At 40.4% G+C, this 19,714-nt stretch overlaps 1 protein-coding gene across 2 annotated transcripts in view; it reads right to left on the bottom strand.

The window, feature by feature from the left end:
* Nucleotides 1-19,714, bottom strand: part of LOC140726687 (coiled-coil domain-containing protein 81-like) — a 77,173-nt gene that overhangs the window by 44,515 nt on the left and 12,944 nt on the right. For both annotated transcript variants that reach the window (XM_073043375.1, XM_073043376.1), the window contains exons 5-7: nt 12,690-12,775; nt 11,747-11,916; nt 7,821-7,938 (exon numbers count right to left, since the gene is read on the bottom strand). In XM_073043375.1, coding sequence (XP_072899476.1) covers nt 7,821-7,938; nt 11,747-11,916; nt 12,690-12,775 — 374 coding nt within the window. The remainder of the gene's footprint in view (nt 1-7,820; nt 7,939-11,746; nt 11,917-12,689; nt 12,776-19,714) is intronic.

The raw sequence follows: 19,714 nt of genomic DNA on the forward strand, positions 1-19,714 counted from the left end.
CCACATACCCCGCTACTGACCACACACACACACACACCGACCCGCACATCCCACCCAGCACCATGCCGACAGCTGCACTACCAACACCACTTGCAGCCTCTCCACCCTAAAGATCCCTCCCCCACTGCTGTTCGCCAACCTGACCCCTGACTGTAAAAACCTGTGGCAACTAAAAGCAGGAGATACAGCGTGGGGGACAGGGCCTTCATTCAGTCAGAGGTGCAGCGGCTGCTCAGGGAGGGGATCATTGAGCCAAGCACAAGCCCATGGCGGTCCCAGGTGGTTGTTGTTCGGACAGGGCAGAAAAATAGGATGGTCGTGGACTATAGCCAGACCATCAATAGGTTCATGCAGCTTGACGCGTACCCTCTACCCCGCATCACGGATATGGTCAACCAGATAGCTCAGTACAAGGTGTACTCGACAATAGATCTGAAATCCGCTTATCACCAGCTCCCCATCCGCCCAGAGGACCGCCCCTACACCGCCTTCGAGGCGGGCGGCAGGCTCTATCACTTCCTGCGCATCCCCTTCGGTGTCACAAATGGTGTCTCTGTCTTCCAGAGGGAAATGGACCAGATGGTGAACCAGTGCCAGCTGAAGGCCACATTTCCCTATCTGGATAATATCACCATCTGTGGTCACGACTGGTCGGATCACAACGCCAACCTCCAACGATTTTTCCAAGTGGCCAAAGCCCTGAATCTTACTTATAACAGGGACAAGTGTGTGTTCGGAACCACCCGGCTTGCTATCCCTAGGTATGTCGTGGAGAACGGGGTCATTGGCCCTGATCCCGACCGTATGCGCCCCCTGTTAGAACTGCCTCTTCCCACCACCCTCAAAGCCCTCAGAGGGTCCCCCATTACGCAGACAAGGCCTGCCCCCTGGTCAAGTCTACCACATTTCCCCTCTCTGCCGAGGCCTGCGCGGCCTTCAGCTGCATTAAAGGGGACATTGCCAAAGCAACGATGCATGCGGTGGACGAGACCATTCCCTTCCAAGTAGAGAGTGACGCCTCCGATTTCGCGCTGGCTGCTACCCTCAATCAGGCAGGCAGGCCAGTAGCATTCTTTTCTCGTACCCTTCAAGGCTCTGAAATTCGGCACTCCGCAGTGGAGAAAGAAGCCCAGGCCATAGTGGAAGCTATTAGGCACTGGAGGCACTATCTCGCCAGCAAAAGGTTCACCTTGCTGACCGACCAGCGCTCAGTTGCGTTCATGTTCAGCAACCAACAGCGGGGCAAAATCAAAAATGACAAAATTTTGCGGTGGAGAATAGAACTCTCCACCTACAACTATGATATCCTGTACCGGCCTGGAAGGCTCAATGAGCCCCCTGATGCCCTATCCCGGGGAGCGTGTGCCAGCGCACAGCTCGACCAGCTATACGCCCTCCATGCACATCTTTGCCACCTGGGGGTCACCCGATTTTACCATTTCGTGAAAGCCCGGAACCTGCCGTACTCCCTTGAGGACATCAGGACGATGACCAGGGACTGCCAAGTCTGCGCTGAGTGCAAACCGCACTTCTACCATCCTGAAAAGGCGCAACTTATCAAGGCCACCAGCCCCTTTGAGCGACTGAGTGTTGACTTTAAGGGCCCCCTTCCCTCCACCGACCGCAATGTCTACTTTCTCAACATTATCGACGAGTATTCGCGGTTCCCCTTTGCCATCCCCTGCCCCGACACCACTACCACGTCCGTCATAAAAGCCCTGCGCCAGCTCTTCACTCTGTTCGGATATGCCTGCTATATCCACAGTGATAGAGGGTCCTCCTTTATGAGTGACGAGCTGCGCCAGTACCTGCTGGTTAGGGGCATTGCTACTAGTAGGACCACGAGCTATAATCCCCGGGGAAATGGACAGGTGGAGAGGGAGAATGCCACAGTGTGGAAGGCCACACTTTTAGCCCTTAAGTCAAAAGGGACTCTGTTTTAAAACAAAGGGGGGGGGTGAATGTGGTGAACTACATATACCTGTCTGGACATGCCCCCGCTGCTGACTGCTCCTGTGGCTCCTCCCACTGACCGTGGCTCCTCCCACAGACCCCGGTATAAAGGCGATTGAGGCCTGAGCCCTGCCCTCAGTCTCCAGGATGTAGCATGGTGGTCAATTACTGCTTGTTCTTTCTTCCAGTCAATAAAAGCCGATATCTCGCCTCCCATCTCAGAGAGTTATTGATGGTGCATCAGAACATAATGTAGCTAAATGCAGTGTCTTCGTGTAAGAGTATAGTCAACACAGGGGAGCTAGGTTTCATTTCATTTAGGCACATTCACTGTCACTTAGCCTTCTGTCCATGATGAACCAAATCTTTCTTTTAAAATGTAGGTAAACTTTACTTATTTAAATGCATTTGTTCTCAGAGAACCTTCATATAAAATCCAAACATGAGAAAATCTGCAGATGCTGGAAATCCAAGCAACACGCACAAAATGATTGAGGAACTCAGCAGGTCAGGTATCATCTATGGAAATGAATTGCCATAAACTAATCATCGGAATTGCCCTCTTCACTATTTCCCTCTCACTTTAACTCCTTACCTGCCCATCAATTCCCTCTGGTGCTTCTCCCTCTTCCCTTTCTTCTATGGTCTTCTGACCTCTCCAGTCCCTTATCTCTTTCACCAACCAACTTCCCAGCTCTTTACTTCACCCATCCCTTTCTCCCAGTTTCACCTACCACCTTGTTCTTCTTCCTCCCCACCACCACCTCCCCCGCTCCCCCACATTCTTGCCCTGACTTCTCATCTTTCTTTCCAATCCTGATGAAGTGTTGGCCCAAAATATTGACAGTTTACTCTTTTCCATAGATGTTGCCTGTCCTGCTGTTCCATATAAAATTCAACTCATCTTACCTATTTTGAATAGTCTTCTATCTAAATGTAAAAGTGGAAAAGTGTGGCAAACAAAAACACTTTTCTAAAAATGAATACAAAATAAAAAAAGTCTATTAAAAACAATTTAGTATCTTTATTTGGCACTCAATGTTTACTAGCATTTCTCAGTCATCCATCATACATTTCACTAATAAGGAACCTGTTATACTTTGTAAGTTTTGTTTCAGATCGTATTTGTTTTCCTTTCAACACATTTCTCAGACCATTGTTATTCTTAAATAAATTGAAAGAGATAATTGAAACCTTTGACCATCATGTAAGCTAATGGCTTTAAACTTCTTCATAATTAATTAAACATATTAAACATTAACCTCAAAGAGAATAAATAAATAATGCAAATACTCTGCAAGATTTATGAACAAAGGTGATAGTCAAGGTAAGTTCAACACCTGTTTTGCTAATTACAGAGTTGCTGTTTATCCCATAAAGTTCAGAAGGTTGTAAGCTAGATATAAAAGGGCTGGGATATTCAGGTTCTGTTTTTTAATCAAACCAGAAAGAGGTTTCATTTCTTCACTTGTGCTTTCAGTGTTCCCTGAAAGATTCAAACTGTTAAACATAATTTAGAGGCAATTAATCTGATTGCGTCTTTCCATCATGCTTACACTGTTCAATTTATTTTCAAAGATCTCTGGGAAATTCTTGTTTTAAGCTAGTGTTTGTTATGTCTTCAAGTGCCCTTTTGCAAACCAGTTCACTAAGGAGTAAAAATAGAAGATGGCAGAGCCAATTAAGCAGCACCTGCTAAGAGAAAAAAAATACATAACTTTTCAGGTTGATTACCTAAATTTTCTGATTTTGATATAGACCAGTGAGCCTTACGTCAGTTGTGGGCAAACTATTGGAGAGGATTCTTAGAGACAAGATTTACGAACATTCGGAGAAGTATAATCTGATCAGGCATAGTCAACATGGCTTTGTGAGTGGAAGGTCTGTGATCTGTGGTGTTCTGCAAGGATCTGTTTTGAGACCCATGCTCTTTGTGATCACTTAGCTGTTGAACTGGAAGGATGAGATAATATGTTTGCAGATGACATGCAGATGGGTGGTGTTGTTAATAGTGCAGAAGAAGGTTGTAAGTTACAATGGGGCAGTGACAGAACTGGGCAGAGAAATGGCAGATGGAGTTCAATCCAGAAAAGTGTGAAGTGATGCACTTTGGAAGGTCAAACTTGAAACCAGAATACATGGTTAATAGCAGGATTCTTAGCTGTGTGGAGGAATAGAAGGATCATGGGGTCCACGTCTACAGATCATTCAAAGCACATTGATAGAGTGGTTAAGCCAACAATAGTGTGTTGGGCTTAATTTGGAGATTGAATTCAAGGGCCACAAGGTAATGCTGCAGCACAATAAAACCCTGGTTAGACCACACTTGGAATATTGTGTTCAGTTCTGGTCATTTCATTCTAGGAAGAACGTTAAAAGTTTTAGAGAGGACACAAAGGTGATCTACCAGATGCTGAATGGGTCAATGAGCATGCCTTATCAGGATAGGAGGAGCTAGAGTTTTTCTCTCTGCGGTAACTTGTCAAAGAGGTACAAGATGATAAAAGGCATAGATCGGGTGGATAGCCAGAGACTTTATCCCAAGATGGAAATGGTTAATATGAGGTGCCATAATTTTAAGGTGATTAGAGGAAAGTATAAGGGGGTGTCATAGTTAAGTACTGTTTATTTTAAACAGAGAGTGGTTGGTGCTTGAAACACCCTATTAGGGATGATATAGAGGCAACTACATCTAAGAAGCTCTTTGACAGGCACATGGATGACAGAAAAATGAAGGGCTATATAGGAGGGAAAGGTTAGCTTGATCTTATAGGTTAAAGGGTTGTGCAATATTGTAGGCCTAAGGGCCTGTACTGTAGTGTTCTATATCCATCCACTTGACTTAATACAATCTCCATAGGCACCTTTGCCTGAATAAATTCATAAGTGACCTTCTCACTTTCCTCATGCTTTCTTTCTTATATTATTAGAATTTCTGTTAAGCCATTTCCATTTCATCAGGCCTGAAACATCAATTGTTTATTCTCATCCACAGATGCTGCCTGACTTGCTGAGTTTCTCAGCATTGTGTGTGTGTGTGTGTGTCTCTGTCTGTGTCTGCGTGCGTGTCTGCGTCTGCCTGTGTGTGTTATCAATGTCTAGACATTTCTGCCTTTGGAGGTGAAGATAACAGTAGCCATGAGCTTTTTCACATCATTTCAGGAATACTGTAGCATATGACTGGTAAGGTTTCCTGCTCAAGGAAAGAGGAACTCATTTTCTCCTTAACATTCTTGATGGTTCAATAAGTGACGAATTACACAAAGGTAACAAAGCTAATGTGAACTCTATTTATCATTATAAAACATACCAGTCCCCAAAATATCCTGACAGCCACCTAAGAAGATAGCATAATCCTTTCTTTCCTTGGTAATTTGCATTGAAGCCATGGTTCTTGGGACTTGAGAGCTATCACTTGCACACAAGACCTTTAATTTCTGTGGGATTCCTGGTAGTGCTGAAGAGCAGAATTACAACCCCAGCCAAGGAACACAATGAAGAGTACCGTAGGAACTCAACACATTGCTTGTGTTTGTCTTAAGATACTCTACAGTTTCTTCCACAGAGTGGGTGTCACAGTTTGTGGAGAATACAGCAAATAGCCACAATCTTGCAAAACTGAAATCATAGCCCACCACTGCAGCAGAGAGAGGAAAGCTTTATTGAGTATGTTGCAATGTACCTGCCATATGTGAGTAGCTTGATATCTGAGAATGGTTTTAGGTAAGTGTGCAGATTTGTGTGGGACATATTAAGTTGAAAGGTTGACTGGTAAAGATTGTTGCTCATTGACTATATGGGTGCTTTGAATAGAGCAGTGTACAAATGCAGTTTTGCAGATTTTAGTGAATGTGATTTTAGTGTATCTTAATATCCAAACAGATTTCTTGTGGCACTGAAACCATGCTACCTACAAGCATTACTATGTTCATTTAACTCCTGAGACACTCCCTCCCATTCTATCTTTATTTCTGATATAAAAGGTTTCCTAGGTCAGAAATGTTGCGCTCTTGTCCATATATCCACATCTTTCATGAGCATGTTGCTTGCAGATTAGGAGAATTGGGATGCTTGCCCCCACACCTAAGCTCCTTCTTAGCAGTTTGCCTGAAGCTACAGAATAACTTGCAGTAGACAAGTTAACCACACAAAAATCTTAGATGAACTGCCTGATGAATATTTCTGAAATAAAGCTGAAGCAGATATGCACTTAATGCAGCACAAGTTGTGAAAAGGTGTGGACTCATAGGCAACTCATATAATTATTGTGTAATTATTTTGTCTTAAATATTTTAGTTTTCCATATTAATCTGGAAATTCATCAATATATATAAGCATTATTATGCCACCCATCTGCCTCCATGCAAATCAGATTCAGATTCAGTTTACTGTCATTTAAAAACCACAAATGCAATGCAGTTAAAAAATGAGACAACGTTCCTCCAGAATGGTATCAACAAAGCACATGACAAAATAGACTACACCAGAAAATCCACATAACGTTTGGCAATCCCCAATCCAGAGTCCGGATAGGCTGCTGCGTATTAATATCGCGCTACCATCTTAGCACGTTTCCCGGAAAGGAGCTCCAAACCCACCAGACAAACAAGACCAAAAACTAAAGCTACAAGACCTGCACAAAACCACATAGTTACAATATATAGTTACAATAGTGCAAACAATACCATAATTTGATTTTTTTAAAAAGACCATGGGCACGGTAAAAATAGTCCAAAGATGTTAAAAGACTGTAAGTTCGAAAGAAACCACCACACAGTTTCCACAAGTCCTGAGGGTCCCGATAGACCCGCCATTCCACGCCGGCAGCAGAAGGGAATACCCCCACTATGGACTTCCATGGTGCCACCCAACTCAGCCTCTCAGACGCAGCACACAATGAAAGCTTGAAATGCATCTTAAAATAACCACAATAATTTACAAGGACCACAACTTTCTGCTAGCAACTACAAGCGTGTAGCACAAACTTTTATTTACAAAACTTCCACTATCTTTTGCAGAAGTTATGTAATAGAACTTTTCTCCATTATATTAGTTCTAACCTAGACAGATTTATTTTTCCAAAACTGATTTTGTCACTTGTTCCAGTTCTGGAATTGCTAGTCCTTTTTGTCACTCATTCGATTTAAGGACTATCTCCTCCACCTGCAAGAAGTGTGCACAGAAGATTCTATGGTCTTAAATTAATCTCACAATTTTCTGCAGATTCATCATTTAATACTATAACTGTGCTGCAATTATAGCAAAGTAAGTATTACCTTTTCATATGCTTACTATATGGTAATGTAGTAATTATGAGACCATTCTCCTTAGCTTGGACTGCTTATGAGATACAAATCTAAACTGCATTACAATACTTTTTTAATATACACTTACTTTTATTCCTGATTCTACACTGCCAAACTATACACTTTTACTCCATTTCCTCCAGTCTAATATTGTTTTTATACGGTATGGTGTAAAACAAGGGAAAGACCTGCCGAAATATTGTAAGATAAGACAAATGTATCACACAATAAAGAGCAGGTACAACTACCAATTGCCTTATGAAAGCTCACAGGTTGCTTTATGATGCATCATGATAAAAGGCACAAGTTATAGACTGATGGTAGCAGCAAAATTAAATTGTAAATCAGAATGCTATGTTTTGTAAATTAGTTAGTCACCTTCATTGCAAGAACAATGGTGAAAAGTTCACTTACTTAGAAATGCTTAGGATCACATCCCAGAAGTGATGGTAAATTGAATATTCACAAAAATTGAACCTTCGCCACTTATATTTCACAAATGCAATAATTTATAACAAATGAAACAAATAATAAATTGAATGCCTCCAAATCAGACATTACCTTTCTGATAAATCCTTGGGTTCAACATTTTTTTGAAAATCTTCCTTTGTGCCTACAGAAGAGATTTTAGTGGGAACCAATGGTTGCCTGATAGTAGGTTGCTTGACAAGGGGCATTTCTGTTAAAAGAAAAAGATATTAGGAATAGAAAGGCAGAAAAGGGGCCTAACGCGTGCCCAGGCTGAGTGATAGGCTGAGAAACTGAACATCAAATTCCATTAATATAAACTGAGAGAAGTACTCACCTTCACAGAGAGCTCACCTATTTGAACAAGATTAATGTTAGTCTTCCACCTCTTTGGCAGTGGAATGAAGACAAGGTGGATGGTTGTTGGCAGATGGAGTGACATACACAAGGTGGATTCAATGGGGTAAAAGTGGGAAAGGTGGGAACAACAAAGTGAAGTCTCTGAATCATAGTAAGTTCAGGAGAACTACAGGGATACAGTAAGGTACAGACATATTAGGGTAAATATTCCTGAGGTCAATGATCATTTCACACAACAAAAAGCTAGATGGTTACTGAAGGCCAAAGGAATTATCACCCTTCACTTAGCTCCACTAAAATCACTGAATTATTAGAAACTTACCTATTTTGGGAGCAATGGTGTCCTAAAATGCACATTATTCTGATTTTAGTAATGAATACCAATGAGTTAATAATGGACAGGACATGGTCTGCCCATTGCTATGTCACAATTGCACTGTGATCCTACAATCAACATAGGACACTAATTTGCATGTTTATAGCGGGCTACTAAGCTAACTGCCCAAGTCATTTTACTGATTGTATTGAAGAAAACAGCAATGTGATTGTAAATTGCATAACTTCTATCCTATTCTTATCTCTATTAAAACTGACCCGATACTGATCTAATACATTTTTTGTAACATACAAGTAGAAGAGGGTGAGTTTAGCTAAAGAGTGAAAGACCAGATGTTGCAATAGTGAGATGATGAGGAAATTATTTTCAAATAGAGGAAGATGGAGAGAGTATTCAAGAAAATTAGAAGAGCAAAGTTCAGCTGGAGAGATGCTCAGCCAAAATAATCTGCAGGAAAGACTTCAGTCAATTGCATTTAACTCTAATAGAGCAAATACATATCATAAGTAAAAGAAAGATATGATAAGAACACACACACACACGCACGCACGCGCAAATTGGTTCTACCAAAAGAACTAAAGGAAATCAAGAAACTGGAGGAGATTGAGGGGAGAATTCATGCTTTGATTGGTAAAGTTATGCCTATTAGGACCAGGTTGTGGGCATATGATTGGAGAAATTTGCAAAGTCAGAGATCAGCAAGATCATGAAGGAATTTGAACACAAGGGTAAGAATTTTAAAATTACGAGTTTGTTATTTTTTGTTCTAATTGCGCTCTTGTAAAATTATGTCTAATTTAAGTTTACTTTATGTTCTTTTGAAACTAGCTTATATGATAATGTCTTTTTACTTATTGGGATACAACGAAGAAAAGGCCCTTTCGGTCCTTCAAGCCATGCTGCCCAGCAATTCTCCAATTTAATCGTAGCCTAATTACGAGACAATTTACAATGAGTAATTAACCTACCAACTAGTACGTCTTGGACTGAGGGAGGAAACCGGTTACAGGGAGAATATACAAATTGCTTACAGACAGCAGTGGGAATTGAACCCGGGTCCTTTGTACTGTAAAGTATTGTGCTAACCAGTACACTATCCTTCTGATGTTACTGCAGCAAGATTTTCATTGCATCTGTGCATACATATATCCCTGCATAAACTATGATGGGAAGGCAAAATCTGTTGCAGGATAAGTTGAATGAGTAAGAGTATGACTAGTCAAAAAATACATATTGGAAGCAGAGGGAAATGACTATCACTGCCTCCACAGATGTTGTCTGGCCCTCTGATTTCCTCCAGCAGTTTGTTTTTTTTTTGGTAGTAAAATATGTATAATAGTTTCAACCTGAGGTAACTAAATCAGAAGGAGAGAAGGTGGGTCTCTCTGTGTAAGATGGTAAACCTTAAAATCTCTTCTTAAGCCAAATATGTCAGTATTCCCTGCAGAAACAAGAACTAGTAATTCACCTGCAAAACATTTAAATTTATAGTACAGAATGATGCTGCATTACCAGGGAGTCTGAACTAATAGTTCAATGGTGAGATCCAAATGTCAGCTTATCTCCTGGTAGCTCAAATCTGGACAATTTATGGTTGCCTGCATTTCAGAGAAGGCAACAATCTCAGAAAATGTTTTTGCCCATCAGTAGCTTCTGTGGACTAAAGAAAAAGTAGATGGAATCTTCTTCCTTCAGTGCAGAGTGTGAGATGATCTTTCAAAGATGGCCAGGAGTATCAAAATATGAAGTGTGGCAGGGAGCAGCTGCAGCAGCTGAAAAATATTCCAAGACTCAAAAGCAAAGAATGACTTTAATTCTGCAAAGCATTAAAGACAAATATGTTCAGTGGTGTTTGAGTTTGCAGCTGGTCACAGGTCTCAATGAATATTAGAAATGCAGCTTTCATACTGGCCCTTTTGATAGCATGGTTACAATGAAACTGGGGTTAATAAAATTGGATTGTTCTGTGAGTAAATAAAAGGAAATGCTTTCCAGACCATTAGGACTGAGGTAGTACAGATGAGTATTATGCTGTACCACAGTTGACATAATCTGCTGTGATGTGTTAAGACAAACAAAGGTCCTGTCAAAAAGTTAGAAGTTAAACTTCCTCACTGAACCCTGGACATCCCACTAGGTCAAGGGTTCCCAAACTTTTTTATGCTATGGACTCATACTATTAACCAAAGTGTCCATGGACCCCAGGTTGGGAATCCCTGCACTAGATTAAGCCAATTTCAATTGCACACATATTTAATTAGAATTGTGCCTTCTCCTCTTGGTAAGAAATTCCTCTGTAGCATGAGGAAATGTATCATGATTGATGTGATCATTTCCCATGCTATGTTTTTAAATTTATTCCTTAATGTGAGTACCACTGGTAAAACTGACATAGATTTTGGTCACATTTACAGATGCAGGTCAACAGATATGCATATCACATACAAAAAGGAGAATAGATTTGTTAACTTAGGCAGAACATAACCACAAATATTCTTGGACAAGGTAGTCAATTATAAATAATAATAATAATAAAATAACGAGCAATTACAGTCACACACTATGATTGAGATCAGTTATTTCAAATGCACTGAGCTGCTGCCAACATTACTACCATTAGGAAGGGTGGTACAGGAGCCTGAAGACCCACACTTAACACTTTACAAGCAGCTTCATTCCCTCCACCATCAGATATCTGAATGGATCTTGAACTCATAAACACCACTGCACTATGTCTTTTTTTGTGCTTTTTTTTTTGAAACTTCCATAATTTTTGTCTTGCACTATACAGCTGCCACAAAACAATAAGTTTCATGACCTATGTCAGTTATATTGAACCTGATTCTGAATTTCTATAAAGACTGAAAAAAAATCGAACTTGTTCCAAAAGAATTGATAAGTCAACCCATGCAGGTACTAGTCTATCCTTGCAGCATCACCCTTTACAGATACTCTTCCACCCACCATCCCAGTCTTTAAGTCATGATCTTTGTCCCAGGGCCACCATAATAAATGCTATTTAGTATAACGATCATAGAAAATTTAGCAATAAAATGAAATATTAACTACGCACGAATAGTCAAAGGATGCGATACGTATATCAAGGCACATTTGAGAAAAATAAATTGAAGTACTTTAAGAGATTAATTTTAAACAAAACCATTAAAAGCTGATTTAGGGATATGGGAGCCTTTGAACATGCATGAAAATATATACTACCTGATATTTAGCAATTAAAAGCAAATTAAATGAGTCACATTCTCCTAGGTTTCCTTTCAATTCAAGACAATAGAATTGTCACAAGTAGTTTACTTCAGCATACCTGTTGTCTCTCTACTTTTCTCACTTTCCTTCAGTTTTTCAGTTTGTTCATTTTCTTTGCTTAACTCACTGTTTTGAATGTTACATGGGTTTTCATCATTTTCTGGTTCATTTTCTTCTTTAATTGTCGGAATCACTGATTTCCGTTCATTAATATCAACTGATTGAATCCTATAGTGAAGTTAGGAACAGAGATACTGTAGGTATATACATGTCTAAAGATAACAAAGAATCCACAAGTACCAATAACTATATGTTATTTATATTTATATTTCGCATCTTGAATTACCTCAGTGGTTTCATCAGCTCAAATGGGGATCCAGCGGACTATATAACACAAAACAGAGAGCATCGCTCCTTGATTGGAGCCTAACTGAGTGATTAGCTTCCTGCCTTTCTCTGGATTTTCTGGTTAACCTTGTGAATGATAGAATTTCTCCCTCACGAGGAATGGGGGAAGGTGCATTGTTGAGCTAATAAGTTATTCTGATCGAAAGCCAACATGAACACATTGGGTTGTAGGTGACATATTATTATTAACCTTCTGCATGATCATCTTTTTTTAACACTCTATAAACAAAACAATTGGCTCATTTTGTCTATTGTAGAATACACTAAATCTCCTGAAACTGATAGATAGCAACCCAGTCTAATATTTCATTTAAACAACACTATCTTCTTTAACAGAAGTATTCTTCAGTATTGAACTCAAGTTATCAGTGTAGAACATATCCTCACATCTTAAGTATAGTAATTAACTGTAAGAAAAATGTTTAAATATAATTCTGTTGATAACATTTAATTAAATTTTTATAATCACGTCATTTCATTGTTGTTTATATTGAACCAAATGCTTTCAAACATTCTTTAATAAAATTGATAAAGCACTCAATACTTCTTTTCTTCTCAAGAATTACCTTTACAATGTGTGCAAGGATTCTCACCTGGGAAACAGAACAGAACTAGCTGTAGCAGGCCGAACCGAACATACATCTTTGATTGATTTTACTGAGTCCGCAGTTCCAGGTCGCTGTTATAAGAGAAATAATTGTATAGATTCTTAAAAGTAATGTTACCTCAGTTCAACTGTCAGGTGTTATTTATTCGCCTTTTCTTTAGTTTTACTTTTTTTTAAACTTTTGGCAAAACAGTCACATTATCCAATACATTAAATGGAGGAAATTCATATTAATAGGAGTAGACACTATTCTTTTTAAGTTCAAAAATGGAACAATGAAACATATTCCACTGACAAAACAAAATATGTATTCCTTACCAAACTTACATGAATAGAGCATTTCAATTACATGAATTTTTTCATTCTCAGTTCTATGGCAATTTCCAATAAACTCTGATTTTGATGACAGAAACAACCTTCAAATAATTACAATTTTGTTTCATGGAAAAAAATTGAAATAACTTCAAACTTGTTTATCAGGAGTCTTATCAATCATGGGGAAAAAGTCAGGCACAGACTGCTTAGAATTTTCAGACACTATTATGCTTCTTTATGATCTGACTCAGTGCAAGGAAGAAACTTGCACAGCCGCAATTCTAACCAGACATTGTGTTCTATGCTGGCAGTGCAAGTCTGATCACATGGATGGGAAAAGATAGATAGAGCATCAGGAACCCTCTTGATAGTTAAAGTAATCTGCTTTTCATTACTGCCTCATGAACTTGAGTTCTTCACATTCCTTTCCATTTAAAGGTAGTCAGCAATTCTCAAAAGAGTTGGTTGCAAATAATTGAGAAAACAAAAGATCTGGTGCAGATACTACAATGAAATGGAGTTCCATTCAATGAAATAAACTCCCAAATGAAATGGAGTAAATGAGGACCAAGGACATTGGAGAATGGTAAAGACTGTGTATGTGCCCATCTTTTTGGTAAGGTTTATTATGTAGTGTGTGGTGCCACGGACTGGGAATATTGCATCCATGATGATACTCAGCACTCAGCAACCCAGGAAAATATTAGAAAAAGAACCAGAGGGGCGAATTTTTCCACACAGAGGGTACTGGGTATATGCGGACAGCTGCTAGAGGAGCTACAAATAATGTATGGTGCCACTAGTCAAGAAAGGAGGAAAAATGAATGCAAGAGTCTAAAGAACAGTGAACCTAACATCTATTGAAGGGGTATTTTAATATTAAGGTGGCAACATTAGAACATCTAGAAAATATAGAAGACAAACAAGCATGATCAAAATAGTTTTATGAAAGCAAAATCTTATTTGATAAATCTGAGGATATAACAAACAGAGTTGATAAGCAAGAACCAGATATGTAGCACAAGCTATTTGTTAAGGTGCAACATAAAAGGTTACTTCACAAGGGTAAAAATGAACAGTGGTGTTGGATGGGTATACATAGAAAGGGAATTAGCTAATTAATAGAAAACAGCGAGTTAAGGTAAAAGAATCATTTTCACATTGCATTCCGTAAATAGTGGACACCACATGGATCAGCTGTATGACTTCAACTATTAGTTCTCTATATTGATGACCTGAAGGAATCAAATGCAATGCAACCCAATCTTATGTTAGTACCAAGATGGGTGAGTTAGCCAGTTGTGAGCAGGAACTAAAGAGCCTGCAAAGTAATACAAACAGGTTAAGTGAGCAAGCAGGAAATTGGTAAATGCTGTATAAAAAAGGGTAATGTGCAATTATCTACTCTGAAAGGAAGAATGAAAAGCAAATAATTTAAATGGAATCAGACAACCGAAAGTTGTAGTGCTAAAGATTCAAGGGACTTGGGGCAATGGTGAGACCACACCTGGAATGCTATGTAGTTTAGTTGCCATATTTTAGAAAGATTGTGCTTGTATTAGAGGAATTACAGAGAAGGTTCACTAGAATCAGAATTAAAATCAGGTTTAATAGCACAGGCATGAAATATGTTGTCTTGCTGCAGCAGGTCATTGCAAAAATAAAAATGTATTTAAAAAATAATAAGCAGTATATACGTGTTTAAAAAGATAAATTAAACAAGCAGTGGAAAAAGACAGCAAAAAATTAGTGAGGTAGTGTTCATAGGTTCATTGTCCATTCAGAAATCTGATGGCAGAGGGGAAGAAGCTGTTCCTGAAATGTTATGTCTTCAGGCTCCTGTACCTCTTCGACGGTAGCAATACGAAGAGGGCATGGCCTAGATGATAGGGGTCCTTAATGATGGATGCGTCTTTCTGAGGTATCGCCTTTTGAAAGTGTCCTTGATGATGGAGAGGCTAGTGCTCATGATGGATTAGCTGAGTTTACAACTTTCTGCAGAGTTTCCAATCCTGTGCAGTGGCTCCTCCATACCAGATGATGATGCAACCAGTTACAATGCCCTCCACGGTACATCTGTAAAAATTTGCGAGAGGCTTTAATGACATACCAAGTCTCCTCAGACTTCTTAAGAAATATAGCTCTTGTTGTGCCTTCTTTAGAATTGCATCAATATGTTGAGCCCAGGATAGATATTCAGAGGTGTTGATACCCAGGAACTTGAAACTGCTCACCCTTTCCACTGCTGATGTCTCAGTAAGGACTGGTGGATGTTCCCCTGACTTCTCCTTCCTGAAGTCCACAACAATTCCTTGGTCTTACTGACATTAAGTGCAGGTTGTTGCAACACCACTCAAACACCTGATTTATCTTGCTCCCGCTTGCTTCCTCGTCACCATCCAAAATTTTGCCAACAATCGCTGCGTCATCAGCAAATTTATAGATTACATTTGAGCTGTACCTAGCTCAAAGTGGGTGTAAGGAGAGTACAGCAGTGGGCTAAGCCGCATGCTTAAGGTGCACAAGTGTTGATTGTCGGTGAGATGTTACTTACAATCCACACTGACTATAGTATCCCAGTTGGGAAGTCAAGGATCCAGTTGAAGAGTGAGGTACGGAGACCTAGGGTTTGGTGCTTGTTGATTAGAACTTTGTGTATGATTGTGTTGACTGCTGAGCTGTAATCAATAAACAACAGCCTGATGTAGGGATTGCTATTGTCCAGGTAATCCAATAAAATTGCAGTTGCTTTAGCTTATTGTGGCAATAGGCAAATCGTAGCAGTCCATGTCCTTGCTCAGGCAGGTGTTGATTCTAGCCATGACAAACCTTACAAAGCACTTCATCACAGTAGATGTGAGAGAAACTAGCTGATAGTCATTGAGGCAGCTCACCCTGTTCTTCTTAGGCACTGGTATGATTGCCTCCCTTTTTAAGCAGGTGGGAACCTCCAACTGCAGCAATGAGAGATTGAAGATATCTCTGAACACACCTGCCAGTTAGTTGGCACAGTTCTTCAGTGCCCTATCAGGTACAGCATCAGGGCCTGACACCTTTCGATGGTTCACCCTCTTGAAAGATGTTCTGATGTCAGCCTCAAGACAGAGATCACGGGGTCAACAGATGCTGCAGGGATTCACACAGCTGTTGTTTTATTCTCCTTTTCAAAGTGTACATGAAAGCAGCTGAGTTCAACTGGGAGTGAAGCATTACAGCTATTCATGATGTAGTACATGGATGGGAGACGTATATGGAGCTATGGTTCAGGTGTAGGTCGATGGGACCAAGCAGAATAACAGTTTGGCACAGACTAGACGGGCCAAAGGGCCTGTAGTGTTCTATGACTCTATTGAAACACAGATGTTTCTCAGGGGGATTGAAATGATGTAAGCTAACATCTCACTGAATTGCAACTCAAGCTCAAGGGACAACTGACCTAATATTGCTCCTATTCTTTGCTCTTTTGCATTTTTGTGGGACCTTGTAGCTCTGACATTGGGGCAGTTAGTCAAAGGGAGCTGCTGCAGTGACTGGACTGGGCATAGGAGAGACAGAATAAGAGAAAGGATACAGCAAGGAGCCATTTAAAAGAACTGTATTCTTTTAATAAGAAGTGTGGGAACTGTATTGGAGTAGCAGAAGTCAGTCAGACTGTAAGCAAGGCAAGGCTATTTGACCTAAAACAGTGAGCTGAAAATAAATTGAGGATTTTTTTTGTTACTGACATGACACAATTCTAAATGTTCCAGAATGATTTTTTTTTTAGGAAACCACACTAAAGCCAAATGATTATATTGGAAGCCCAAGTCCTTTTAATTGGGCTTCAGGACAAATAAACACGTATTCAGTATTCTTAAAGAAACTACTACAGAAGTTAAAAAGGTAAAATTGCACAGCACTTAAACAAAAGGTTCAAGAAGAAAATGGAACAAAATCACAAGAGACTCTGCAGATGCTGGAAATCCTGTGCAACACACACACAAAAACTGGAGGAACTCAGTAGCTCAGGCAGCATCTATGAAAATGATTGAACAATCGATATTTCAGGCCGAGACCCTTCTTCAGGACTTGAAGGAGGAAGATGCCAGAATCAAAAGGTGGGGGGGGGGGAAGAGGACTAGCATTAAGGTGGTAGGTGAAGCCAAGTGATTGGGAAAGGTGAAGGGCTACAGAAGAAGTAATCTGATGGGAGAGTAGAGTGAATTACAGGAGAAAGGGAAGAAGGACGGACACCAGAGGAAGTGATAAGCAGGTGAAGAGAAGAGGTAAGAGGCCAGAGTAGGAAATAGAAGAAGAGAGAAGGGGGAGGGGAAACAATTACAGTACTGGAAAGAGAAATTAATGTTCATGCTATCAGGTTGGAGGCTACCCAGGTGGAATGAGGTGTTGCTCCTCCACACTGGGAGTGGCCTTATCAAGGCAATAGAAGAGGGCAAGGACTGACATGTTAGAACGGGAATAGGGATAAGAATTAAAATAGCTGGCCACCAGGAAATTCCACTTTTGGTGGATGGAGCAGAGGTGCTTGACAAAGCGGTCCCCCAATTTACATCGGGTCTCACCAATGTAGAGAACTCTGCATTAGGAGCACCAGATACAATAGACAAACCCAACTGATTTGCAGGTGAAGTACTGCCTCACCTGGAGGAACTGTTTGGGACCCTGAAAGTAAATAACATAGGAGGTGAATAGGCAGGTGTAGCATTTCTGTTGCTTGCAGGGATATGTGCCGGGAGGGAGGTATGGGAAGGGATAAATGGAAGAGGGAATCACAGAGGGAGCAATCCCTGAGGAAATCAGAGAGATGGGGGGGGGGGGTAGGGTAAAAGTGTGCTTGGTGGTAGGATCCCATCGAAGATGGTGGTGTTGTGGAGAATGGTGTGTTGGAATCGGAGTCTCATGGGGTCGTAGATGAAGCTAAGTGGAAGTATATTGCTTTAAGACAGTGGGAAGAAGGGGTGAGTGTGTACGTTCAGAAAATGGAGGAGATACAAGTGAGGGCAGCATCAATGGTGAAGGAATGGAAACCCTGTACTTTGAAGGAGGACATTTCCGATGTCCTGGAAAGGAAAAACTTGTCCTGGAACAGATGCAGTGGAGATAAAGAAACTAAGAGAAAGGAATAGCATTTTTACAAGAGACAGGGTGGGAAGAGTATAGTTAAGATAGCCACAGGAATCAGTACGTTTATAAATGATGTCGATAGGCAGTTTGTCTTCATAGATGGAAACAGGGAGATTAAGAAAGGGAAGAGAGATGTCAGAAATGGATCAAGTGAATTTAAGGGCAGGGTAAAGGTTGAAAGCAAAGTTGATGAAATTGAAAAGCTCAGCATGGGTGCATGCAGCAGCACCAATACAGAAAGAGTAGGGGGGGTAATACCAGGGAAGGCTTGAAACATGGACTACTTAGCAAAAAGGCAGGCACAGCTGGGGTCCATGCAAGTTCCTTGACTACCCCTCGAGTTTGGAGAAAGTGGGAGAAGGCAAAGGAGAAATGTTGAAGGTGAGGACTAGTCTCTCAGATGAAGGGTGGTGGTGGTGCAGGGGAACATTTTGGGGTTTTTTTGAGAAGGACCTAAGGCCTTGATGGGGAATAGAAGCATATAGGGACTAGACATCCATGGTGAAAATGAGGCCGTCAGGGCCAGGGAAATTAAATGTTGTTGAGGAGATAGAGACCATACTAAGTGTCATTGATGGAGCTGGGAAGGGACTGAACCAAGGGAGATAGAGTTCAGGTATGCAGAAAAATCACATTTTTATTCACACAACCCTCACACATTCACATATCTCATTTCCCTGCAAAAGGCTGGATATACTCCCCTCTTTGAAATAATTCAGAAGTTTGATGCCCAAACTTATGAAATTGCTGAATTATAATTCTGGTACAAGAAAACAAAGTACTTGGAACAATTGTTAGTGTGGTGGTCGGAAAGAGTTATTAAAGGATTGTAATTAGTGAATTTGCAGAGACAGCATTGTAAGACAGGCTTGTCCATGGGCTGCCCAATAATCAGATTCAATCAACTACTGAGCATGCAGGACCTTACAACCAAGTTTATAAAATTGTTGTGATAGTATAATTGTCCACCAAATATGTAAATGTTTCATCTGCCTCCAAATCTGAACGTGATAACAGCTTACAATAAGGCGGCACTGTGAAAATCCTTACTTCCAGAGCAACCTCAGTACTACATTTTTCATGCTCATTTAAGGAAGCGGTGTTTTGCATCCCAGAGAAACAGACAGCGTGGCAACATGTTGCTCAATAAACAAACTGACAAGTAAATAGTGCCATAATAAAGGTACAAAGTGAAAAACCTCATGAATCAAAAGTACATAGAGTGCAGTTAACTTCATTTTTCTTGTTAGCATCAAGGATAATCAACAAGCTTTGTGGGTTCTGAGGTAGCCAATGAAGTCAATATGGGAACCACAGAGCCCAATAGAGCAGAAAGGTGAGAAATTTGTGAGGTAGTTTGCTCCTTCCAGCACTTGTTTGGGAGCTCTATGTAATCCTGGATCGTGATTATTCCCCAATCCTTGTTCTCCACTTTGTACAGGGAAGAGATTCCCAGGAGTCATTATGTTTGCTGCATTGAGCATATCCTTAAATTTGGTCCTCTATTTACTTGGTCATCTTTTCCCATGACAGAATTTGGAATACAGTATCCGTTTCAGAAGGGTGCTGTCA

The sequence above is a fragment of the Hemitrygon akajei genome, chromosome 4 (assembly GCF_048418815.1).
Source record: "Hemitrygon akajei chromosome 4, sHemAka1.3, whole genome shotgun sequence".
NCBI classification, from domain to species: Eukaryota; Metazoa; Chordata; class Chondrichthyes; order Myliobatiformes; family Dasyatidae; genus Hemitrygon; species Hemitrygon akajei.